This window comes from Trichogramma pretiosum, unplaced genomic scaffold (assembly GCF_000599845.2).
Source record: "Trichogramma pretiosum strain Unisexual culture from Peru unplaced genomic scaffold, Tpre_2.0 scaffold6, whole genome shotgun sequence".
In the NCBI taxonomy this organism is placed as follows: domain Eukaryota; kingdom Metazoa; phylum Arthropoda; class Insecta; order Hymenoptera; family Trichogrammatidae; genus Trichogramma; species Trichogramma pretiosum.
The window spans coordinates 925,843-951,264 of record NW_019641678.1 but is presented as its reverse complement, the minus strand read 5'-3'; the positions used below and the strand labels follow the sequence as shown (position 1 = coordinate 951,264).

The 25,422-nt window shown below is 37.4% G+C and overlaps 5 protein-coding genes across 8 annotated transcripts; 2 read left to right on the top strand and 3 right to left on the bottom strand.

Annotated features, from left to right (window-relative positions):
* Positions 1-1,315: 1,315 nt before the first annotated feature.
* Positions 1,316-4,028, bottom strand: LOC106658238 (ankyrin-3-like). Its single transcript, XM_014380094.2, has one exon. The coding sequence runs from the start codon at positions 3,950-3,952 to the stop codon at positions 1,892-1,894; it is 2,061 nt and encodes a 686-aa protein (XP_014235580.1). The 5' UTR covers positions 3,953-4,028; the 3' UTR covers positions 1,316-1,891.
* A 299-nt stretch (positions 4,029-4,327) lies between these two features.
* On the bottom strand, positions 4,328-6,020 carry LOC106658258 (GPN-loop GTPase 1). Of its 2 annotated transcripts, none has more exons than XM_014380122.2 (5): positions 5,877-6,020; positions 5,542-5,781; positions 5,097-5,464; positions 4,792-5,021; positions 4,328-4,720 (listed from the first exon to the last, which is right to left on the bottom strand). In XM_014380122.2, the coding sequence occupies exons 2-5, from the start codon at positions 5,759-5,761 to the stop codon at positions 4,372-4,374; spliced, it is 1,167 nt and encodes a 388-aa protein (XP_014235608.1). In that variant the 5' UTR covers positions 5,762-5,781; positions 5,877-6,020; the 3' UTR covers positions 4,328-4,371. The 2 variants fall into 2 exon arrangements, with proteins under 2 accessions (XP_014235608.1, XP_014235607.1); XM_014380121.2 differs by having other exon boundaries at positions 5,542-5,765.
* Positions 6,021-7,247: 1,227 nt separating this feature from the next.
* Positions 7,248-11,495, top strand: LOC106658280 (N-alpha-acetyltransferase 25, NatB auxiliary subunit). Its single transcript, XM_014380165.2, has 9 exons — positions 7,248-7,577; positions 7,968-8,192; positions 8,270-8,523; positions 8,617-9,156; positions 9,230-9,534; positions 9,610-9,868; positions 9,973-10,218; positions 10,287-10,889; positions 10,967-11,495. The coding sequence occupies exons 1-9, from the start codon at positions 7,511-7,513 to the stop codon at positions 11,183-11,185; spliced, it is 2,718 nt and encodes a 905-aa protein (XP_014235651.1). The 5' UTR covers positions 7,248-7,510; the 3' UTR covers positions 11,186-11,495.
* A 446-nt stretch (positions 11,496-11,941) lies between these two features.
* LOC106658278 (histone-lysine N-methyltransferase SETD2) lies at positions 11,942-19,288 on the bottom strand. 2 transcript variants are annotated; one of them, XM_014380164.2, is made up of 13 exons: positions 18,362-19,286; positions 17,304-18,172; positions 16,733-17,096; positions 16,224-16,519; positions 15,818-16,076; positions 15,625-15,744; positions 15,429-15,557; positions 15,120-15,321; positions 14,941-15,038; positions 14,551-14,863; positions 13,043-14,467; positions 12,638-12,970; positions 11,942-12,562 (listed from the first exon to the last, which is right to left on the bottom strand). In XM_014380164.2, the coding sequence occupies exons 2-13, from the start codon at positions 18,130-18,132 to the stop codon at positions 12,395-12,397; spliced, it is 4,536 nt and encodes a 1,511-aa protein (XP_014235650.1). In that variant the 5' UTR covers positions 18,133-18,172; positions 18,362-19,286; the 3' UTR covers positions 11,942-12,394. The 2 variants fall into 2 exon arrangements, with proteins under 2 accessions (XP_014235650.1, XP_014235649.1); XM_014380163.2 differs by having other exon boundaries at positions 15,818-16,519; positions 18,362-19,288.
* A 2,616-nt stretch (positions 19,289-21,904) lies between these two features.
* Positions 21,905-25,010, top strand: LOC106658257 (conserved oligomeric Golgi complex subunit 4). 2 transcript variants are annotated; one of them, XM_023460805.1, is made up of 9 exons: positions 21,905-22,120; positions 22,200-22,397; positions 22,495-22,669; positions 23,080-23,182; positions 23,251-23,446; positions 23,523-23,993; positions 24,075-24,341; positions 24,418-24,603; positions 24,686-25,010. In XM_023460805.1, the coding sequence occupies exons 1-9, from the start codon at positions 22,046-22,048 to the stop codon at positions 24,941-24,943; spliced, it is 1,929 nt and encodes a 642-aa protein (XP_023316573.1). In that variant the 5' UTR covers positions 21,905-22,045; the 3' UTR covers positions 24,944-25,010. The 2 variants fall into 2 exon arrangements, with proteins under 2 accessions (XP_023316573.1, XP_014235606.1); XM_014380120.2 differs by having other exon boundaries at positions 22,495-22,869; positions 22,974-23,182.
* The last annotated feature ends 412 nt before the right edge of the window (positions 25,011-25,422 follow it).

Sequence of the window (25,422 nt, the reverse complement as noted above, 5' to 3'; positions counted from 1 at the left end):
CTTCTTTTCAATTACGTAGGAACGCGAGCGATTACCGACGGCGCCGAAGAACAGCGTACGTATGCACGAACGTATACACGTATAGATAAAGCGAAGGAGCGTGTCGCCGGGCCGCCGCTCATTGCGAGACTGATTCGCGCGGCACACGGGCCCAGTCGCCTATGTGTACGATCGCTGCTGACTCGTTCGGGGCCCGAGCCGCGTGTTTATGCTGCTGCTGCTGCTGGCCCACGAGTCGCGTGCCGCGCGCGAGAGAAGAGAGCTGCAGCAGCCCAGCAGCTGTGCGGTGCAGCCAGTCCTTTCCGTATAGTAGTCTCCTTTCCGCGTGGCGTGTATACAGGCCCCCGAGATGCAGCCTCTTTCGTGCGCGGCTACGTATACGGAGCGCTGGACCACCTATAGACATTTTATGTAGCAAGCTGATCTCCTCTCGGGTCGTTCTCGAAGATTTCCGATCGCTCGATACTCTACCTGTTGCGTGCGCTGCATCTAACTTTATCGCGATCCCGTATACAGCTTCGTATCGTTTACTCGCGATCTGGCCGCTCGCGGAGGACCTTTAATGCATCCGCGCTTGATCGTTGGATTCTTTCTTTCTGATTGCTCTCTCTCTCTCTCTCTCAAAAATTTCGAGCTCGATTAACTTTTCCGATTAGCCGCTGCACATTCGTTGCGTTGTTATGACTTCACTTGCGCAACGATCGACGCCCCCGCGCGCGCGCTCCGATTATTATGTAGCGGTCAATTTTCACCGATGATTCGAGATATCGCCACCTGCAAGAGCCGATCGATGCCGATTACAGATCCGAGCTTGCGATACGCTGCGCTCGCTCTCACACACTTTCTTTGCTACTTTTTTCACGAGGAAGTTTTCATTTTTGATTGCCACGGGTATTTATTGATGTGTTTGATCAAACATTGATTAAACTCGACATTTTTTTAATTGATTTCATGCGTAATTGATTTGAAGAAGCGTATGATGTATTTTATAAAATTAAAACACAGAGAAGCAATCAAGTCAATTTTTTTTTAAATTAATTTATTCAAATGATATATGGAAAGTCTGCAACATTAAATCTGTGGTGGAAAGGCCTAACGAGATAACTCCATTTTTCGTGTTTTCGAGAAAAACGCGTTTTAAGTAGCGCACGAAGGCCTAGCTAGACGCAGACGACTAAAGATCTGTACCTATGATATTTTTACCTATTATGAGGTATCTTTTGAACTATGTACTTGTGAAATTGAAAGACGCATCATAGTGATGATACGGAGCAAAAAATATGGACTTGACTCGTTAGCCCTTTCCCCGCTTAGCAGATAAGTCCACTTTTAGCGGTCACACTTTTTTCAATATCGATAATTTCGCTTAGTTTGTGATCAAAACCTCATGTAATGATTTTTCATTGATAAAATAGCTCATTTAACGTTATACTGGTGTCAGATCTCAAATCTTGCAACGAAAAAAGACCACACTGAAAATCGCGAAAATGGCCCCTCGCGTATCAAATGTACCAATCGTATAGTGAAATTCACAACATTCGAAGAGTGTGAGAGCCATTTGTATGTTGGAATATCATTTTCTTCCATTTTCAAATCAATCTAGACTCTTTATCGCATTTTGGAGCTCGCAAAGGTGGACTTATCTCGTTTGGCCGGGAATCGTTTGCTGCGAAATGGACTTATTTCGTTAGGCACGGTGTTATATTGAACGATAGGTGCTCTTTTCAGCTTTTGTGACACTTGTACCTTAAAGTAGACATAACATATAGGTAATTCATGTCATAAACTCGATTTCAAAAAAAATGGAGTTATCTCGTTAGCCCTTTCCACCACAGAAATAATACCAGACATGAAAAATAGTATGAAAATATGATTATTGTCTTTACGAGCTTTACATTGCAGCCGCCAAGCAAATATTGTATAAATCTTGGTTCGTAAAAGATTCATCGATGATTATTTCACAGCACTCGATCGGCAGTCGATAGCGCGTCATCTCCCTGAAATAATGCAGTGACCATTGTCGGAAGAAACCCCTCGATAGTTTCTCGCACAAATGCACGTTACAAGCCTGAATAGACTTTTCGGGAAGTCTCCAGGCGACCTCCGAGTACGCCAACTTCAAGTAGCCCCAATAACTAACTTGTCTCGCCGCCTCTTTGGGTCGTAAGCCGAGCAGCTTGTAGAGCGAGAAGTGCCGTTTTATCATCATCTTCTGCGCCTTGCTCATGAACTCCTCGTTGTCAAGCCAACATTTTTCGAGCTCCTCCGACTTGTCGAACAATTCGTACTTGACGAAAAATTGCATGACCCTCAGGACGTCGCTTTGGTTTAGCTTGTATCCTTTAGCCTCGAGAAGCTCGACGACGATCATGGCGCCAGCTGCTAGTCGCAACTGAAAATTATGTTTAAAAGGCTGTGTTTTATACCTCACGTCGTAGGGACTCTCGGTGGGGAAAGCGAATTTGGACAAATCGGCGCCGCGATTCAAGAGTACTTCGACGGTGTTGGGCAAAAATCTCGCCACGGCCCACTGGAGCGGTGTCCGGCCCAAATTGTCCCGAGCATCGATCCGCACCAGCTGATGCTTTTCGTCACTGATTTCGAAGAATGCATCCATCAGGTCATCGTTGTTGTCTTTCTTGCATATAATGTGCAGAGGAGTCGATCCGTCCTCGTTGGCTATATTTGGATTTGCACCCTTCCTCAGCAGAAATTTGGCCAGCTTCTCGTAGCCGTTGTCCAGAGCCAAGTATAAGGGTGTATGACCCAATTTGTCCTGAGCATTGACTCGCACCAGACGATGTTTCTTCTTATTGATCTTGAAAAAAATAAGCTCCGCCAAATCAACGTTTTTGTAATAGTCCAAGTCGTCTCTCTTGCAAATAACATGCAGAGGAGTGTATCCCTCCACATCGGCCAAGTTCGGGTTGGCGCCTTTTCTTAGCAGCAATTCGGCCGCCCAATGTTTACCGTAGCACAGAGCCAAGTGCAAGGGTGTGTTACCCAAGTTGTCCTGGGCATCTATCTGCACCAACTGATTTCTCTCTTCGCAGATCTCGAATAACATCTCCAACTTATCATCATTCTGGAACCCCATGCAAATAACGTGTAGAGGAGTCAACCCCTCGGCATTGGCTAAATTAGGACTTGCACCTTTTCTGAGCAACAATTCAGCCACCTCCTTGTGGTTGTTGCACAGAGCCAAGAGTAAGGGTGTGTTACCCAACTTGTCCTGAGCGTCGACCTGCACCAGCTGATTGAGTTCGGCGTTAATCTTCAAGAATTTCTTCGCCACTTCATAGGAATAATTGTTGCTACTCTTGCAAATAATATGTAAAAGAGTCAATCCCTCGGCATTGGTTAAACTAGGATCTGCGCCGCTTCTGAGCAACAATTCGGTCACCTCCTTGTGGTTGTTACATAGAGCAAAGTAGAGTGGAGGAATTGATTTCTGCTCCAGGCAATTGGGATCCTGGCCGAGCTCAAGGTATTTTTTTACGACGTCGACACAGCCAAACTTGCAGGCAATGTGGAAATGCGTAAGGTCGTACTCGTCAGTATAATTCACGTCAAATCTGTCGTATATTTTAAAAAGTTCATCGACATAGCCGTAGTTCCCAAGTCTGACAGCCCGATGCACGGTCGTGGTGCGACGCGACAAAGGATTGCCGCTGTCATCGACGTCGGGCTCGTCTTTGTAGCCGGTACGAATCACGAACCCGATGAACACTTTTCCTAGATTAGTAAAACTGCCGATCACGGACTTCGTAAGAAGCCAATCGATTTCTTCCTTTCGAAAAATATCTCGTAGGTTAGGAAGTCGGCCACTCCAATTTTTTATTAAAGCATAAAGCTCACGGGCAAAGTCCTCTCGCTCTTTTTCGATCTCCCAATTGACCTTTTGCCGCATAGTTTTCACTATTGTTAAACAATCTTGGTCGTCTTGCGCCATGGTTCAACACACTCACAAATAAAACACGCCACTTAACAATTGCTTTTAAAGAGGAATATTTTTCACTTTTTTCGAGAGAATAACTTGCTGTCGACGAGGCGAGAAGTATTTCTTTGTTCTACTCTGCGGCGTATGACGTGTCCTGCAGTGAGTCATAACGATCTACATAGAGCTTAAATAAGTGCGCTGCGTGCATAGCAATGTTGGGGACTCAATATGGTACCCATACCGACCCCTGGTGTGACGACGGAGAAATGAGAGGTAGATGGTAAATTTCAAAAATTAACATAAGGAAAATGAAAGAATTGAAAATGAGTTTTAATGACTATCATAGCCATTTTTACCATTCTAAAAAAAAGAATACAAATTTAGAAATATAAAAGTTATTTTTTATTTACAAAGAGACATTGATTCTAATTCTAGGGGTCTTGACTGCTCGACCCTGCCCCATCGGGGGCACCTCGTTTATCCTGAGCGATTTTGTGCTTAATTAAGTATTCATTGAACGACTTTGATTCTTTTTCCTCGAGTTCCTCTGGCGGATTTTCCTCGCCTTCTTCGTCCTCGCTCGATTCATTGGCCGGATGCTTCAAGTAAATTTCTGATTTTTCTCTCTCATCGTCGATCTTTTCCTCGCACGCCGTTGTGACCAAGGGTACTCTTACTCCAGAAGTTGCCTTGGCGGCACTCTTCAGTCGTTGTTCTTTCTTCTCTTGTATCTCTTTTAATCTTTTTTCGCGCATTTTCAACCAACGAACTCGATATTTTCTGAAAAATTATCCAACGTTATTTATGTATCTTTAAATCAAATCTTATTGACATCAAATATTTCAACTTACTCGTAGTATTCTTTTTTGGCCTCTTGAACTAATTCTAGAAACTCTGACACACCGGTTCCGTCGATCGACGAAAGACCGCAACAGCGGAGATGACTATAAAATATGTCTAATGCAAGCGCCATGCTGCGAGTTAAGTTACTGATGTAAGTAGTTTCATTCGCTAAAACTTCTTCAAAAGATTCAAAATCTTGCATCCATTCAATAGCATACTGGTGATCCACTACGTCTGTCTGAAATAAATAAAATTGAAAGTGTGAGTAACTTTTGAAATTAAATAGCATTAATAACTCACTGAGATTTCTTACCTTATTCATTACTACAATCAAGGGTAGCTTATTTGTTTTGTACAAAATAGAACAAGCATAAAGCATGTTGGACATGAATGTTACAGGCTTGACACTTCTCACAGTGTCCATTACATAAACAATAATAGTTGGAAAATGAGATGCTAATGCTTCAGTTATAATAGTTCCACTAGCTGACCATGTAAAAACTTCAATTTGACCAGGTGTGTCTATGACCACATACTCATGATCTTTCCCTGCACTTTTAACTAAATCAATAACTTGATCAAATTTGGTGGAAAATAAGTTTAAAGCTGTAACAATTCCACCATTTGGGCCCAATGAATACTGTTTCATAACTTCTTTATAATTAACAGAATCTCTAATGTCTGTAAAATCATGAAAATATGTTAGCAAATCAATAGTACCTTTTATTCAATTATGTAATTAAACAAATGATCTTTACCAATATTTGCAGGATAAGGCACTTCACTGCAAGCAGGATCTAAATTGATAACGTAAGGTTTTCCAGTGTTATATAGTCTGGAAACTAATTTTGTTACAAAAGTAGTTTTTCCTGAACCAGCCATTCCAAGTACAATAATGCATGTTGGCTTTTTTTCTCCTTCCTCATCAGTCATTGGACCAGCTTGAGCTTGTTCAGATGTCTCTGCATTACTAGCCATTTTTCTAAAATAATTAATCACTTAAAAATTAATAAACAAAAAGTAGGATTTGATTACCAAAACACTTTCAATTGATTGTAAGAGAGTTGTTAAAGAAATGGCACATTACACTAACCTTGAATATTATAAAGAATTTTCGAAAATTAAAACTATAAGTTTATTTTGGAAGTCGTCTAGATGAACTTCAGTCAACACAATTTAAATAAAATAATAGAGTTATAAAAAACCCCGTCAGTAGGAACTCGTAATGCAACACGTGCCGATAGGCAACTACTGAAGTGATTCGATGTTCATGCAACGGCGACACATTCGGCGAGGCAATCGCGACCGGTGTCGACCTCTGGTATCAATAATTGTAATTACCGACTGTCAGTAAGTTCGATTTTTGAAAGTTGCGATAAAGCGTAATTTTCTCACGTCTCTTCCGGCATCTTTTGTTTAATCGTACGTATTTAAATTTTAAATGAAAGATAAATTACATGCAAAATACTGATTGCAAGCTTTGACGAGTGAGTTCAAAATTCAAGCTCACTTTGCAAAAATGAATCAATGGTTTTAAATGAATGTAACGCACGTCAACGACTGTATATAAAACTAAAAAAACACGATTACTGTAAGGAATACTTGCAAAGTAAAAACGCCGATATGAAAATTCGAAACTATTGATTCAAAGTCAGGGAAGGCTTGTCTGTGCACAATCTATATCGAGGAAATAAGTATTCCCATACCTATTGATGCATGCATATGGGGGAGCATCGAGTGGGACCCCCCTTTCATGTGTGGTATATATCTACTGATCGAATATCGAATTCTGTCGCGACAATGCCTTATATATAAACTCTCGTGTATATATGTACATACGTGCTCCCTCGAGGAATACGTAATGGTATGCTGAAAAATGTAAAAAAGGTGTCGCTCGCGGATGCTGCAACTCTCGAATCGCATTGTTAAGGCAGCTCGATGTCCGCCTCTAAATGTATGTATATATTTTACACATATGCGCCTTACACGCGTGCATGTGTACGTGTGGGTGCTTCGGAGCATTCCATTTATATATATATATTAGGTATAAAAGGGAGCAGGGAAGAGTATAAAAAAGGGAGTCGCTGCGCTCTCTCGGGCCTGTATCGAGGGAATCGAGTTTATAACGAGCTGCACCGCTTGATAAATATATAGTACACACGACGTATAATTTTTCGGTGCAACAGTCGCGCGCGGCTTGCACTCGAAAAGGCCGGTTATAAGAGCGCAGACCGCGATTCGATTGTCGACTAGAAGAATTGAATGGAAATAAAAAAAAAGCGGAGCAATATAGGTTGTACGTGTATTGAAAGCCGCCGCCGACTGCGACTTAAAATCGCGCATACAGAGAGAATGCGGCGCGCGCGCAGCGCCTGTTTTATAATATATATAGCTATATACACTTGTAATATACAAACGAGCTTATGTAGCATAGGCTCATGAGATTGCCAAATGCCGCAGCCGCAGCAGCAGCGGCATCGAACGAGGCTAGCCCCTGGACGATGTTCGCCTACTCTGTCTTCTTCTGTAATATCACTGCAGCACCGCTGCTCCGTATATAATTGTTGAGGAGCAGTAGTGACTGCTTAGCTGTCGTCGCACGTAGCTGTCGTCAGTGCAATAATAAGTGTCGATATAGCCGCGCGAAGAGCAGCAGCCGGGATTACCAATTACAAATACAAAGTTGTGCCGGTTCACATTGCACAAGCATAGGAGTGATCATTTAGCATGGCCTCGAACAAGCAATCGCACGCCGACAACGTGGTCAACGAACGCCGGCTCAGGCCCATCTACGGTGAGTATCTCAGCCGCGCTCCGAAACACGCACGCACACATACTCTCCAAAACGCCCCGCGAGATTGCAAAAAAGGCACACGGATGAGCGAGAGCAAAAACAAGGAGAAAAAGATGAGCGACCAAAAAAAAAACGCGCAGAGCCTCCCCCGCGGCAGCACACGTGTGTGCGCTCGGCCGCGCTCGTTATGGCTGGTAGGCTCCTAGCCCCGTGGGCCCCGTCCCGTCTCCTCTTAGGGGCCCATTGTCCTGCGGTTATGAAAGCTCCTTATATGCTCTCGCCTTCCCCCGCTTCACGCGGACAGACAGGACGAGAGGCAAAAAATGACAATTTCGCGACACGAGGTTATGTAACTCATTCGGGCTCCTCTTTTTGCACGCTCCGTTCCAGATAGACTTGACAATGGGAACAATAAAAAGGCCCTGCAGGAAGCGGACAAGGTCCTGAAGAAGCATCCGGGTAATCAGTGCGCTCGGGTACTCAAGGCCCTTGCTCTCCTGCGACTTGGCAAGGAGGACGAGTGCCAGAGCATCATCGACAAGGTCCGCTCCGAAGTGCCCTGCGAGGACTCGACGCTCCAAGCCATGAGTATCTGCTACCGCGAGATACAGCAGCGTAAGTCCAGTGACATCCAACCGGCCTTCTTGTCTCCAAAAAATCTTTATATCGATCGTCTTTTCTACTTTTTGCAGCTGACAAAATCAGCGAGGTGTACGAGGCCGCTTCCAAGGCTGACCCTCACAATGAAGAGCTACTTACCCACCTCTTCATGTCTTACATTCGTCTCGGCGATTTCAAGAAACAGCAGCAAACTGCTCTTGCTCTGTACAAACTTGTACCGAAGAACGCTTATTATTATTGGGCCATCATGAGTCTTGTTATGCAGGCCACTCAAGCGAATGATGCTACTGCCAAAAATATAGTACTTTCTCTTGCTGAGAGAATGGTAAGTTTTATTCAACTACATCTTTTTTTTAAATTGATCAATCATAATTTTTTATGATAATTTATCTGTGTAACTTATCTGTAAATTTTATAGATTCTCAAGTTTGTTAAAGAGGGTAAAGTTGAAGGTGATCAAGAAGTTCAACTATATTTGATGATATTGGAGCTGCAAGGAAAAAATGAAGAAATGTTTGAAATTTTTTCTGGTCCTTTAGCTTCACGTCTATCCAATCTTCCTCAAAGGAAGGGTAAATTATTGTTGAAAATGAAATGCTTCACAGAAGCTGCCAGAGCTTATGAAGAGCTTATTCGTAAGGAGAGAGATAATTGGGCTTATTATCAGGATTATTTAACAGCTGGTCTAGAGTGCCAAACAGCAACAATGTGCTATAAATTTTTAAATGACACAATCACTACAACATTTGATGATAAAATCAGAGCACCTCAACTTGCTCGTTTGGAATTATTAAAACGTACTGCAGAGAAAAAGCTTGAAATTGAACATTGTGCTCATATCTGTGATGATATGAGGCAATATTTTAAGCAATTTGGTACAAAAGGTTGCATAGTAGGAGATTTAAAATTATATTTGCATCTTCTTAGCGATGCAGATAAAGAAGAGTTATTAGAAAATGTGAGTTATACATTACAAACTGCATAAAATTTTGGAAAAAAAATTTCTTATTATAAACTATCTGCATTTTCAGATTGAATTAGATATTGGTGTTGGTGAAACTGACTATCCTGCTACAATCAATCAAATGCAGAGGCACATACATTTTGAACAATTAAAACGCATATGTGGACGACATCATCCACCAAGGGCTAATGTTGAAGAAAGACAAAATCTTGTCAAACGCCTTTGTGATTTATATGAAAAAGGAAATGAACTATGCCCACTTGAAACCAGATTACCAACAGATTTTTGTCCTGCAGATTCGTACTTACTTTTAGCTGGACATATTTTGCACCAGTTATGGTATGAAACACAAGATGCTACCTGGCTCTACAAGTAAGAATATATATCAGCTATAGTTGACTTGGTTTTTCAAGAATCAAAAATTTAATTATGATTTTTTTATTGCAGAGCAATGCACATTCTAGTTAAAGGATTATCAACTAGTCCAGCCAATTTTCATCTTAAAATATTATTGATGAGAACTTACTTAGAAGCTGGAATAATAGTGGGAGCTAATTATGTTTATACATTATTAGATTGTAAACATATCCAATTAGATTCTTTGGGATATTTGCTTGTTCCATTACTTGCACCTCTTGGTTATTTATCTCAAGCAGCATATTATTTGGATCAGGCTACTAAGTTTTTTATTGCAAATTATAAAGATGTGAGTAACATTTTTTAAGTTTTAATTTAGTCAATTGTATTTTAATCTTGTTTTGCTGTCATCGCATAAAATTATTATAATATTATTACCATATTGATCAACAGAGTGCAGATTACTTGACATTTGCCTACAAATATGGAAGCTATGTAAAAATTCAAGAGTTTGTTGAATTACGAGAAAGACTTGAGAAATCGATACATTTTGCTTCGTGTACTGTTGACAAAATGTTATTAGAAATGAGTTGGTGTGATAATCCTACAGCCGTTACTAACTCTCTCGCAAGTATGCATATTCAACCTGGAGAAGACACTATAAGATGGGATCTGCAACGTGACAATCGTGACGTCGACGTAAGTTGAATATATATTTTTTTAATCTAGATCTGTGAAATTAATAAAACATTTTCGTTTTAATAAAGGTGGTAGTAGGCTGGGAACCATTACCTGAAAATGACGAAGATCTTCGTATGAAAGAAGAAACGCGAGAGTGCATGATATGTGTACTCCAAGCTCGAAGTCTCATCTTGAGGGTACTAGGTGCAGCCAATGAAGCAGATTCTTCGAACACTTTATTGCGATTATCTAACGATTTAAAGAGGTTGATTGATGAAAAGATTCCCAATATCTTACAAAAATTCGAAGTTGATAAGAAAGACAAAGTCAATAGTGTAATAGTTCCTTTCGACGCAGTGGAGCGATTGCGCGAGACTTATAATTCTCAACAACTTAGTCTGATAGCTCAGTTAGCTGAGTCGTTGGCTAATTCGTCTTGTCCAAGCGCGGAATGCATTGAGGCACTCCGAACATCAATTTGCTTGAAACCTTTACCTTTGCCAAATCAAGAAAAACCTGCATCATATAAGAAGTTCTTTTTGAGAGCTACGACTTGTGGGGAAACGTTAGCATTTGTAAGTGCCATTTGTACTTCTGCAGCATCACAAATCAAACCCAATATTTCAAAGAAGAAAAATAAAAGGAAAGGCGGCACTGAAACCATAGTTACAACAGCAGCAGAATCTGAAGTAAAGACACCACTTAATAAACATTCTTTTGAAGTTATTTTTTCTAATACTAAACTTTTATCCTTGCTTTTTTGTAGACTTGGAACGAAATATCCCAAATTTTGTCAGAAAAACTAAAAGGATTAGATTTTGTGCTGAGTAAAGTAACTAAAGTTGATATCTGCACGAGTATACCTAGAGACGACCATTCTGACAGAATAATGGAGTTCATCAATTCAACACTATCAAGTTGCAGTGCAACTTTGAAATCTCGCATAGTGAATACTCAAAAACTTGTGAATTCCTTAAAAAGCTGAAATTGTAGAAATGACTTGTACAAAGATGTCTTGCTTGATCTGGTACATTCAAAACAAATCAATTCATGTATATACAAAAATCTTTGTTACAATGAAACAATGAGTAATTAATTTTATCTCAATATTGAGAATAGTGAACCAATATAATTCATGAAAATTTGCGAAAATTAAATCTTAAAAATCATGTGTGTCCTTGTCCACGTTAAACTGGAAATTATTTTTTATGTATACGTTGAAAAACACTGCCGAATGTGATCAAATCAATTAGTGATTTTTATAAGAATCGAATAAAATTTCAAATTAATTGTAACGACCGAGGTAATGATATTAAACAGCATTTCCCAAAAGTTTTAATGGAATTGAAGTATATCAGAAGTTGCATTATGTGATGATGATAACGGTACTATGTACACGTATGATTATACGATTAATCTTTCAGATTTTTCGTATCTAATTTGTTCCTATTTCCATTTTCCATGTATGCTGGAAAATTAGTATAAGTAAATAATTGCACAAATATAAAAAAAAATCATGTGCCATTGAATATCAAACTGAGTTTAGCAATAAACATATGTTGCTATAACTTATACACAATTATCATTTAAGTAAAAAAAAGCACGTGAAATAATTATTGACTAAGGTAAGGAATCATGATCAATAGTAATCTAAGCAGATTAATTGTTTACAGACAAGATTTGCTATTCTGGTGATGGTGAAAAAATTAGGAAGATCGATGAAGTAATTAAGACTATTAGATGCAAATGTTGTAAACTCGCATTTTATGATATTAAGTATTTATATATACAGATACTTTTTCACTGTTTACAAGTAGTTTAGATTTTAAAATTTACAAATTTATTTTCAATGCATGAATCTAGAATTTCATGCCAATAGTTTACAAATGATCAGAAGAAAAATAGATCAATATAGTTCCTGCGTAAATAGTTATTTATTAATTTGTACAAAACTTTGGGAATTAAAAAAAGTGAATCAATTAATAATATAAACTATGGTTATTCTCTATTTCATCCATCATAAAAAGTGATCGGTATTTTACAGTGATTTGTTGCCACGGTTAGTAAATCATCAAAATTTATTCATGTACACTTTGGATTGCAACCGCGTAATAGTAAGTGATCAGCAAATTGATCAAATCGATTCTTATATTTAATTACAATTAATAAGTAAAAAAAAATCACTCGATCACGATTAATGCTCGAACTTCTCTTCATCGGTACCCTTTTGGTACACTTCACCGAATTTACTCATATACTTTCTCACGAAGTCCTTTGCTTTATGTTTAACACTGTCATTGCATTCTAATTCATCGACACTCTTGCAATGTTTAAGTTCTTTTGCCAATACAAAATGAGTAAGCTAAAAAAAAATGGAAAACGTATGGTTAAATAAGTATTCAGTTTTATACATCGAGGCAGCAAGTACAATACTTACTTTGCGGGCAAGGTGCTTGAAATCCTCCGTATTTGTAATCCTACCCTGCTTGCAGTCGCTTTTGCGGTAAGGATTCAAGAAATGCACCATAACGTTGGCCATATTGACTCGGAAATTGTCCTTAATTTTACGTTCCGTCGTGGGTGACATTTCACCGGGAATAGCTTGGAATTTGGCAGTTCCGTGCTTGTGTTTATTGCTGCTACCACTGCTGCCGCTACGTCGATGCTTTTTAAGCTGCTCTTTGAGCTTTGCTCGTTCCTTTTGACGTCTCAACTTTTCTTTAATTTCCTTGTACTTTTTGTGATCAACACGGTCCTCTTCGCGACGCGGCTATAGTGGTAAAATTAAGTTAAATTATTATTTATGTTAAAATTAACGCAGTCAATAATGAAGAGTACTCACACTAATGATTCGTTCCTGAACGAGTCCGTCCCTGCGCTTTTTCGTTGCGGTGGCAACAGTGACTACAGGTAGAGCATCCATAGCTTCAATCTCCGTGCTCAGCGGTTCCGTAATCGACGACGTTTCGAGTGGGGTAGGTATAGGAGGATCTTCTTCGGTCTCTTCCATCGAGGACGAATCATTCTCAGAGTCGCTGGACTCCGAACTGCTCGCACTCGAGTCCTGCTCTCGGTAAAGATGATCGGGCGGCGGAGGCAGCCACTGCGAGATACGCTCTTTTTTGTGGTAATAATACACTCGACCTCGCGCATCACGAGACCATGCCCAGCGAGGCGGCAATTCGATCTGTGGTTCCGGTTGCGGCGTGGGTGGTTCCGGCTCCGGTTCCGGCTGTACAATTGTTTCGGGTTGTACATATGCTGCTGCCGGCGGTACGTTAGGCGTCCCATTGGGCAGCGCATACGGGGGAGGGGGCTGAAGTGCTTGCCACTGGCCGGTTTGCGGATCATAGTAAAGCGGCATACCAGTTTGTGGATCGAAGGCTGTAGTGGTATTAGGATCTAAACCAAGCCCAATGCAATAAGCTTGATGCTGCGCCCATGAATCCTCCTGCTGGCGACGTTGACGTTCCTCTTCTTCTTTGGCTACTTTCAGAGCAAATAATTGACGCCGTTCAAACTTTGACATGCGGGGAACTTGAACGATGTCTCGGCTACGTTCTTCCACGATTCGCTTGTCCTTGCGACCGATCCCGTAGTCGACAGGGGTTTGACTTAAACGCTGCTGTTGCAATTTATCAACCACAGTCTTATTTTTATCCTCGTCTTCTTTGTAAGCTCGGTCAGCGTCTCGCTCGTGCTCTCGCATTTGTTCAATTCGTTCTTTTTTCGGTATTCTGAATACTTCCTTCAAGCTGGACCATCGCAGCAACAAATCGCTCGCCAATTCCGCAACGGTACTACTTACGATTGGTTCTTCTTTATCAACTTCCATTGGAGTAGCTCCCTGATTTGAAGAAGCGCCCGACTTGGTAGAGGCCTCATCGTCCCCTGGAGAATCTGCACTGGGTGGTATGCAATTTAATTGCTTTGACCACTTCTCAATGACTGCGAGAACTTTGCTATCTATCAACATTGACTTGTTGGGAATTGGCAGGGTACCCAAGGTTCTCAAAATCTCCAAACGGAATTCATTGGCTTCCTCGCTGATATTGCCAGCTACGTCCATCATATAGCTCCACATGAGTCTTAAGCCGTGATAATCAAGAAAGAGTCGTCGACAGGGTTGTTCTCCTTTTTGGATTACTTTGAGCAATCGCGTTCTGTGCAGAATTTCTCGGCTTCGAACCATGAGACGACTCAGGGTTAATGTATGGGCTTGATTCTTAAGTCCACATGCACACAGCCTATCGATTTGCTCTTCCAACTGTTGAGTAAAATAATAATTTAGAAAAATTTCTGAAGATTATAAGAAAAGATATATTTTTTTATAATACAAGAAATACTTACATCTTCATCTTCCATATGTTCAGAAACCTTTCTCGGTTGTCTCTTTCGCCTTCCACGTTTCTTAGGTGGTTTAATCAGCACTTCTTTATTGATACTCTCTTGCTGAGGTTCAACCTTCACTTTTTCATCTTTTTCTTTCTCTTCCTCTTCTTCTTCCTCCTCTTGTTCTTCTTCTTCTACTTCTTCTTCTTCTTCATCAGAATCATCATCAAATTCATCCAATAAGTCAGACTTTTGTTTATTATCATCTGGATTATCACCAATCCAACCGCGACAATTTGTGGATTCACAAAAGCATTTTTGTGCCTCTTTACTATAAAATAATTAAAATTGATAAATAAATAACATAAGTATGCATAATGAAACTCCTTCGCGAATGATAATACCCACCCATAGCGTTGAAAATGGTAATCAAAAGTTAATTCTTCTCCCATTGCTATTTCTTTTGTACTAAAAAACCCAATTCTTAATTCTCCATCAACAGTCCACTGTTAGAAGAATTAAAATAATGGTTATTTCAACTTTATAATAATACTACCATAGGTGGTCAGTAAAATTTCAAAACAAACCTTCTGTGTTTCTGCATTTGGATCACAGCTATGATTTATAAAACGTGATATATTTCCTTTCATTGTTGCATCGATTATTTGATCTGATTTTAAGGCCATAAAATAATAATGCCTATTTTTATCTTTGGAATACTCTTTTGCTCTTTTCCGAAAAGCTACTGGATCAACCACTTCTCCTACATATTCCATGATAAAATCACCTCTGTAAAATAATTTTTCAATTTAAATCATAGAAAATTTGTCAGTTTGTTTTTAAGAGTCTAAACAGTTTCAATTTATTAATTAACTATTAAAAAATATAGGACTTACGGATAGAGGTCACACGTTGCTCTCAAACCAAAACCTTTCTTTTCTGTTCTGAATACTTCGCATTTTGCATATTCACAATTTTGAAATCGTTTATTTGTACATCTGTCTCCCACAATACATCGAGGTCCACTAAAAAGCCAATAAATTGTGTTTCAAACCATACAATATACCTCAACAAAATTATAGTTATACATACCACTCAATCATAAGAAGCCTATTCAGACAATCTTCGCCACAGCCAAGTTCTCCTCTTTCTATATCTTCTTCAGTTAAAAAACAATCGCATAACATTTTCTTTGTTTCTTTATTAGTGAACCTGGAGATAAAAATTAATTTAAAAATTATATCCGTATAAATTTCGGTATAATTATAATAATTTTTATATTTACCTTTCAGTCAAATACAAATTTTCAGTTAAATGTTCAAACTGACTCAATCTTTCTTCCATTTCTCTGTCTGCTTTAACTGGAACCATGGGCAAAGAAATTTTAGATCCAACACTACTGGTATCAATTGATGAAGTAAAATTCTTAACAACGTCATTGATAGAAGCTATCATTGAACTTCTTGAACAGGAGATATTCGAAGCACTAGTTTGTTTAGATAGATCTTGCAAAAGGTTTTCTGTTTTCAATTCTTCTTTCAAGCCTACAGGTAAAGATGTAATTTTAGTCACTGATTCATTAATAACATTTGACACGATATCGCTTGTAGCTCGTTGATTTGATGTATTAAGAAACCCTACGCTAGGTTGAGAAGATAACCAAGATGCAGAGTTACTCATTTCTAACTCACTAGATAGACGCCAGCGGGATTTCACTTTTACAGGTTTATTAGAATCAGAATCATAGCCGTTTGTTGCTGAAGAAGTTACCACTGGAGTTACACCTGACTGGTCTTGAACATTTGTGGATTTATTGCTAGTATATCCTTTAACAGGTTGAATTTCACATGGTTTATTGTCTTTGGGTTGAAGTAAAGTGTTTTCTTGGATGGTATTTAAATTAGATAGAATTTTATCTTTATCAACCTGGGCAGACACTTTTGCTTTATCAGATGATGGTTTAGTGACTATACCTCTGCCTCGAGATCTGGAAGAAAATTTTTTTTTTATTTGTTTCATTTGTGTGTAAAAAATTTAAATGAAAAATTATTAGACATTTTTTTTAATAACCTTATGTTTGTATTTAAAAAAAAGATTTTAAAAAAAATTGGCTAATAATTTGAGTTTTACAAATAAAATTTTGGGAACCAGACTTTTTCTTTGCCCCAATATAAATTTAAACCAATAAGTGAAAATTCACCTTTGTTTCATCATACCGATGGACTTAATCCTACTACTTCTACGTACACCAGAACTATTGGAACTAGTTTCTGAAGCAGAGCTTGTATCAATGCTTCCACTTCGAACGCGAAAATTCGATTTTTTATCCACTTCACTTCGTTGGTTAGAAGTTATTCTATTATCTACATTTGAATCTGAAATTTTAGAGCTGCTCGTAGACGACAGGGTATCATTGCTGTTTTCACTGCTGCTGGATATTTTAAGATCGTCAGATTCTATTTTACTGATGGAATCACTATTTCTCGATTGTTCTTCACAATTGATTAGTGCACTTTTTGTATCACTAGAACTCACTGAAGTCTTATTTTTTGCTGTTCTAGGATCTGAGGCAAAACAAAATATAATTTTTAGTTATTTTCATTTTGAAAAATATTTTGATTTAAGAAAAAGTTTTGAAACAATTTTAATAGCCAAATATGTTAACTAGAATGTTCATATATTCTGTTCAAATGCATTTTTAAATACATATTTATCATTTAATTGTTAATTATAAAGTCTAGTGTTTCAAGATAAGTATCATTAAATGTTACCTTTAGGAGATTTAGCTGTACTCTTCGGAGTTTGATTGTCCTTCTGAATGGCAGCATCTTTAGCAACTTTTACACTATTTTCAATTTTATTTACAGAAGTATCATTAACGCTATTAGTCACTGAGAGAACACTTTTAGATTCTTCTAAACTGTTTTGCTCATTCATATGTAAAACACTCAGAGCTTGTTCTATTTTATTACAACTATCAGAATTTGTAAAACTAGTATTACTAACCAATGATGGATTAGCAACATTTTCTACATTGGGTTCTTTTGCGTCACATTCAACAAGAGTGTATTCAATACTTTGATCCATTGAATCAGAATTTTGCACTATTACCACTTGTTCCAGAAGTTTATTTTCTGGATTAAGAGAGGTTGTACTTGAAACTTGTTCGTCAACTTCCATCTCTTCACAAATAATAGTTTCTTCTATGACCTCCTCGTTCCAGTCGCAGACCAACTCTTCAACAGAGTCAACTTTTTCAGAAACAACATTATCGTTTGAGCCATCTTGGCTATCGCTCTCGACGGCTATACTATGTACAGATTCACCACGCTCAGCGTTTTCTTGCTCCGCCATCGATTGCTTGAATCTGGCCGACTTCTTAGGAACGGTATTGTAGGTCTTGACTGGCTCTTGCGAGCTCTGGTCGTTGGTATCTTTCGAGTCATCGGAATTATTAACGTCGGACAGAAGCAGGTCACCGTTGGTCTTCTGTTCGTCTGACTGCTTCTTCTTCTTCTGACGGGTAGATTTGCGAACAGCCAGGGTCTTCGGCGGAGGCTTCGCCGCAGCCTTGGCCTCGTTCTTGCGGCGTCTCACCATCGTGCGGAGCTGTCAGAGGCGAATGCAGTCTCGAACTAGCCTAAAAGAGAAGCACGAGATAGAAAAAAAAACGAAAGAACAGATTTTCAGAAAGAGACGATCGCGGGCTCTTGTCTCGAGCAGGATGAGCCGAGACATGTGTATAATACTACATAATACTACATTACTACATTATATATATATTTATATATTGAATGTATAGACGAAGCGAGTATACAGTGTATCTTACCTGGGCAATGGTCAACGAGCATATTTATGTTGAAGTCGAAGCAACGACAGCGGCTCCAGCAGCAGTGCACCTTGGATACCCGCAACAGCGACAGCGACAACGGCGAACTCAAGGTAAATACGTAGGTGCAACCTGAACAACAATTTCGTTGGGCTTTTGGCGCCAGACCCGACGATTGCCTAGTCCGCATGAACGAACCGCAGTGCTGCACCACAATGCAAGCTAGAGCACAATAAGAGTAGAAGTGAGTAGCAGCAGCAGAAGCGGCGACAGTGGCGGCGTCCGCCGACAACAAGACTTAGCTCAAAGTATCATAAGGACTCGTGATGATGATAAAATTCTCTCATAAGCTGCCTGCACGCGGCCTGTTGTTGAAAAATTCGGTCATACTAACGATGTTATACATATGATACAAATACGTATAGTACAGTGCTCCAAGCACGAGTTGTGCGGAGATGCCGAGAAGCGCTTTACGAGCGATACTGAGAAGTGCACCATCAACAGGCTCAGAATTTTTTTTTTTAATCACATTGATGTTTCACCAGGGTGATTTTTTTTTGTTTTATTTGTCGGTTTTATTTTTTATATAAACAGAAAAACAGAATATGTGAGAAAAATTCTTTACTTAATGCCCATCGAAGGGCTCGAATTGACTTCGAAGTAGCTCAGCTTAGTTGATATGGAAAAGATGAAGCAACGTCGATGTGACAACTGCCGAGGTTGTTGATAAATACACGTGCAGAGTGGGAGGTTAAAAAGAGAGAGTAGATCTTGGGCTTATCGAGTCCAAGCCGAAACCGCGTGTTCTATAGCGTCCCAAAGCTTTTCCAGGCATCCGAAGTTCACAACACCGTCGTTTACCATGATGACACACCAAGGCGGCCGTATGATTTATCCCTTATGAATGTAAAAATTTATATAATTGAGGTTCCCTCGCGCGCGTTCCTCGTGCGCGCAGGATAAACTTCCTTTTCCTGTAAATATTCCGGACTCGAATTGTAACCGCACTTACAATGAATTAACGCGTGTGATGGGTATGCGAGCCTGAACTCTGAAGTCTTCAAGTCGATAGGTTTAGCATAGAGATAGCAAACTGCATAGCCATGTAGCCTGCAGGGCTACTGTCGCGAGCGTAGTGCACTGCATACGCAGCACTCGGTATATAACACGTATTTTAATCGATTCAACCAACTCACGAGGTTCATTCATTTTTTTAATATTAATATTTTCAAAAAATGTTTAGTCCCATAAAATAAAGATTGATTTTGATTGATCAGATACTTAGTCATTATTCTGCGTTATATATTGATATGAGTTGGTATCTTCGATATTCTGCTGCAAAAAAGAAGAAAGCATACCGACTATTTTGAAGAGCAGCGCTGTCGACTCCATGAAAATAATGATTATGCATGCAGGAAAAATTCCTCGAGTCCTTTCTTTAAAAAATGATCGGTGCTTTTTCCAAGAACTTCTATTTTTTTTGCATTATTCGAACTCATGATGCAATAGCCGCTGTACATTAGGGTGGTCCACTTTTTCAAAAATTTTTTTAATCTTGGGGGATCCAACGGAATCTGAAAGTTTAAGGTTTAAAATGAATTTTCCCGTAAAGTAGAGCTAAAAAAAATGATTTTAGATGGTGTCGATGGATTTTTGAAGTTTTTTTTTTGACGTAAAAAAATCGCAGCCGACAGGAGGCACTTCGATAGTTTGCCAGATTTTCTATAAAGCCATAATGGGTTTTGTGAATACATTTTCTTTTGTATTTTTTGCCGTAGAATCGAATGCCATCATTAGTTTTGGGCTATAAAAACGATTTCAGTGAAAAAATTGCGATTTTTGAATTTTTTTCTGTTGAAAAATCGAAAAATTCGTCTTTTCACGTCTGGCAAATGAACAAAAAAAATCGTAGAAGCTTTTAATCTACGGATTTAGTTAGGAAATTTCATAACGAATCGAAGCCCGTCGTCGGTTTTTGCCTACAAAATTATTTTAAGTCATAAAATTGCGATTTTCCGTAGCTATGATTACGAAAAAAATCGAAAGATGCGCCTTTTAGCGTGTTAACATACACTGAATGTAGCTGTGAGCATTTTAACATGGTTTTTAATGGGATTTTTGGCGTAGAATCGAATGGCGTTGTTACTTTTACGCTACAAATCCATTTTCAACGAGAAATCGCTCCTTTTTGAATTTTTAAACATGAAAAATGACCATTAGGCGCCAGAAAATCAACTAAATAGTCTAGTAAGTATTCAAACATGTTATTTGTCGGGATTTTTTTCGTGGTATCGAATTTTGTTGTTACTTTTACTCTTTTAATTTATTTTCAGCAACAAATTGCCTTATTTGGATCACGTTCTTTTACTTATAAAAGAAATATGATCAGATAATTTTATAAATTTTTACGTTGCCAAAAGTAGCATTTTTCGATATTTTGCGTTAGTAAAACTACAAAAAAGGCAATTTGTTGCTGAAAATAAATTAAAAGAGTAAAAGTAACAACAAAATTCGATACCACGAAAAAAATCCCGACAAATAACATGTTTGAATACTTACTAGACTATTTAGTTGATTTTCTGGCGCCTAATGGTCATTTTTCATGTTTAAAAATTCAAAAAGGAGCGATTTCTCGTTGAAAATGGATTTGTAGCGTAAAAGTAACAACGCCATTCGATTCTACGCCAAAAATCCCATTAAAAACCATGTTAAAATGCTCACAGCTACATTCAGTGTATGTTAACACGCTAAAAGGCGCATCTTTCGATTTTTTTCGTAATCATAGCTACGGAAAATCGCAATTTTATGACTTAAAATAATTTTGTAGGCAAAAACCGACGACGGGCTTCGATTCGTTATGAAATTTCCTAACTAAATCCGTAGATTAAAAGCTTCTACGATTTTTTTTGTTCATTTGCCAGACGTGAAAAGACGAATTTTTCGATTTTTCAACAGAAAAAAATTCAAAAATCGCAATTTTTTCACTGAAATCGTTTTTATAGCCCAAAACTAATGATGGCATTCGATTCTACGGCAAAAAATACAAAAGAAAATGTATTCACAAAACCCATTATGGCTTTATAGAAAATCTGGCAAACTATCGAAGTGCCTCCTGTCGGCTGCGATTTTTTTACGTCAAAAAAAAAACTTCAAAAATCCATCGACACCATCTAAAATCATTTTTTTTAGCTCTACTTTACGGGAAAATTCATTTTAAACCTTAAACTTTCAGATTCCGTTGGATCCCCCAAGATTAAAAAAATTTTTGAAAAAGTGGACCACCCTACTGTACATACATGAGTCAGATATGTTAGATAATTAGAGATAATTGAGCTTCCTAGGACATGATTAAGGACTCAGTGAACAAATTAATTTCACGTTATCAACAGTGTGCCAGGGCAATTACGATAAAACTTGAATTTAAAATGTGCATCATTTTCTAATTTTGCATTATAGTGACATCTACAATAGGTTGCGTGTACTTTTACAATCATGTGTCAGGATTCATGACGTTCTGAAAGCAAATGCTATATGTTGTGATGATGCCGCATTGAAACTGCAGCCGACAACAAGCAACAGCTGTCAAAATATTCAACTTATAACAAAAACACAAGTGCGATAACGTTGTTGTATCACTATTTTCGTTGATCTTTTCATCTGGGCTACATCCATTATTGCAACGATATGCCGACGATCAACGAAAGCTCTCTAATCGAGGACAATTTGACGAATGATCTTCACAAACTCCAGGAAGATGAGGTGTCTTTACTCTCTAAAGATATGTTTTTCTTGCATTTTCCTCGACCAGGTATTAATCCTCTCTCGCATTTTCAATTAGGTCATCGTTAACCAACAATTGGATCAAATTCTAATGCGTCACTGTCACGTCGAGGCGAAACTCCAAAGCATTCGTAAAGTTCTGCCAAATGTAGCTGTTGTCAAAGCTGAGACAGAAAAGTTCCGAGATATGATACATCATACTAATATACTTGCTGAAAAAGTCAGCGCAAAAGTTCGACAGCTGGATTTAGCAAGGGTTTGAGAGCACATTGCTTTTCTTACAGCAGTTTTATTCAATAGTATAAACATAAAATTAAAATAGTATAAACATAAACATAAAATTATTATTTTAGAGTAGAGTCTGTGAGTGTCAAAGTCGAGTAAATGACATTCTTGACTTACAACTTTGTTGCGAAGGAGTTGCTACTGCCTTGGAAAACGAAGACTACGAACAAGGCGCAGCTCATGTTCACCGCTTTTTATTGATGGATCAACAGTTGTTGGAGAAAACTGCAGATGATGTTTCAGGTGACCATTCTAGCGTCACTAGTTCATTAGCTACTTTGCAACAAGCTGCTAACAATCTAAGACAGGTTGTTGATCAAAAATTTGATGAAGCAGTGAAGGCTGAAGATTTAGCTTCTGTTGAAAGATTTTTCAAAATATTCCCATTGTTAGGAATGTACAATGAAGGAATAACAAAATTTTGCAGTTATCTTGCTATTAAAGTAATTATTATTTTATCAATTTTTCATAAAAAAGCAAAGAAAATTGGGTTGGTCATTTATGACATATTATTTGTACTATACACTAATTTAAATTTATTCACTAGCTTCAAGTCACATCTCAAAAAAATCTCAAAGCAGCTTTAGACACTAGAATTACAGACAAAAGAGCATCTGTAATTTATGCTGATACTTTAACTTTACTATTTGAAGGAATTGCAAGAATTATAGAAGTTCATCAACCTATTATTGAAACTTATTATGGTCCTGGTAGATTATTAACTTGTGCAGGAATATTGCAAAAAGAGTGTGATAAGTAATGTCTGAATAATTGAAATTTTAAAGTTATTTTTACTTTTATTTAAATGATATTTTTATTTTCAGTCAAGTGAAAAAAATTGTTTTTGAGTTTATGAAACATAGAGCTATTTCGAGAAAAGTTCAATTAATTAATGAACATTTAAGAAAGCAAGGTGTTGAAAAACTTGAACCTAAAGATTTAGATATTTTACTGAGTGAATTGACTTTGATGCATGCCCGAGCAGAATTATATAATAAATTTTTAAGAAGAAGAGTTTTTGTAAGTTTTTTGAATTTTGAATCATATTCAGAACAAATAAATAATTTTCATTATATTGTAAATTGTAATTCTACAGAATGATATTGAAATAAGCACTACAGATGAACAACACAGAGCTTCTCTAAAGAATGATTTTGAGACAATAATGAAAAATTCAGAATTAGCTCGTTCTATGCAAGAATTATTGGGGGCTTATTTAGCATTAGAAAGATATTTCATGGAAGAAAGTATTAATAAGGCTATTGGGATGGATGCTTTAGATCAAGATCAGCAAACATCAAGTATGATAGATGATACCTTTTTCATAGTAAAAAAATGTGTAAAAAGATCAATATCTAGTGGCAGTATTGATGGTGTTTGTGCTGTAATAAATATGGCATGTGGATTACTTGAAAATGAATTGTCCAGTCAATTAAAAAGTCGACTTCGTCAGGGATATCCAGCAGGATATTTAGATTTGGCTCAAGCTTATAATGCATTACAAACCAGTTTCCAACATGGTCGCATTCAGACATCTGATACAGAATTAGCTAGACTTATGTTTTTGGTGAGAATTTCAATTTTATCAAATCTAAGATAATGGGTTATATTTAATTCAAACACTTTAATTTAAAATATTGAATTATAGGCATATTTAAACAATGCAGAAACAAGCATAGAATATGTTGAAACTTTAAGTAGAAATTTGAAAATTGATATTGAGCAAGCTTTTCCTAATATGCAAACAAAAGAAAAAGGAAAAATTGAAAGCTGTCTAGCTGGTATGAAAAATGTGACATTCACATTGCGTACAGTTGTTGATTATGGATTAGAACAGCTACGTTCTAGTGCAATAAAACCAAGAATCAATCCGTGGGTCGATTCATTTTTGACAATTAATCATGAAGCTGATGAGGTTTGTTGAGAAATTTGAAAAAAATTAATAAAAATTATTGCAAGTATAGAAAGGTAAATTCATTTCTATTTTTCAGGAGGAGATACTCAGACATGAAACTGATGAGTCATTTGTACAAACTTTAGTTATGAATTTGGATGGTCTTCTGCAGGTGTTCAAAAATAGTTTAATGGAATCAAATTATAATGCACTTATTGGAATTTTAACCACTGAAGTTACGATTCGTTTAGAAAAAGTTATTTTTAAATCTTCTTTTAACAAGGTAAAACATAATAGACATTTTCATTAATATTCACATTTTTTGATTGTGAAAAAAATTAATCTCATTAATATTTTGTTATCAGATTGGAGGAACCATTCTTGATAATGAAATCAGAGCATTATCAAATTATTTCACTTCGTCTACGTCATGGACCGTTAGGGATAAGTTTATCAGACTGCAACAAATTGCAACTATTTTAAGTGTTGATAAAGTTGAAGATGTAACTGAATTTTGTGCAACTGATTCAATTTCATGGAGATTATCATCAGCTGAAGTTAAAAAAATTTTGCTGCTAAGAACTGACTTTAGACAAGAAGACATAAAAAGACTGAAAATTTAAATTGTTATTTACAAAAATTATAATTTTTATACTTAAAAATGTTAATTTGATAAGTTATTAAATATGTTGACCTACAAGTACATTTGTATCCTTGTTCATTATCTTTCCTATAGAATTAATCCAAGAAATTTGAGCATGTGATTTTATTTTCTGTAATTTAATTTATGGAATTTAAATATTGCACACAATGAAACTAATTTTTTTTTGTTTGAAACAAAATGAATATAATCTTGATGTATACCATACATTTAATCAAGAATTAAATGGAAAATAAAGAAAAATGGTTTTATCATAACGTTTAATGACTCGAAAAAAGCGTGCTCTTTAAATAATTAAAGTTCTCCTTTTACAATATTTGATTTTTAAAATATGAAACGAGATATTCACACACATTATTCTTAACGTTTCGGGTAAACAAAGCTTGAATATACACAAGACAATAAAAATATTGTCATTATTCGATCAATCTTGGCGGTAAC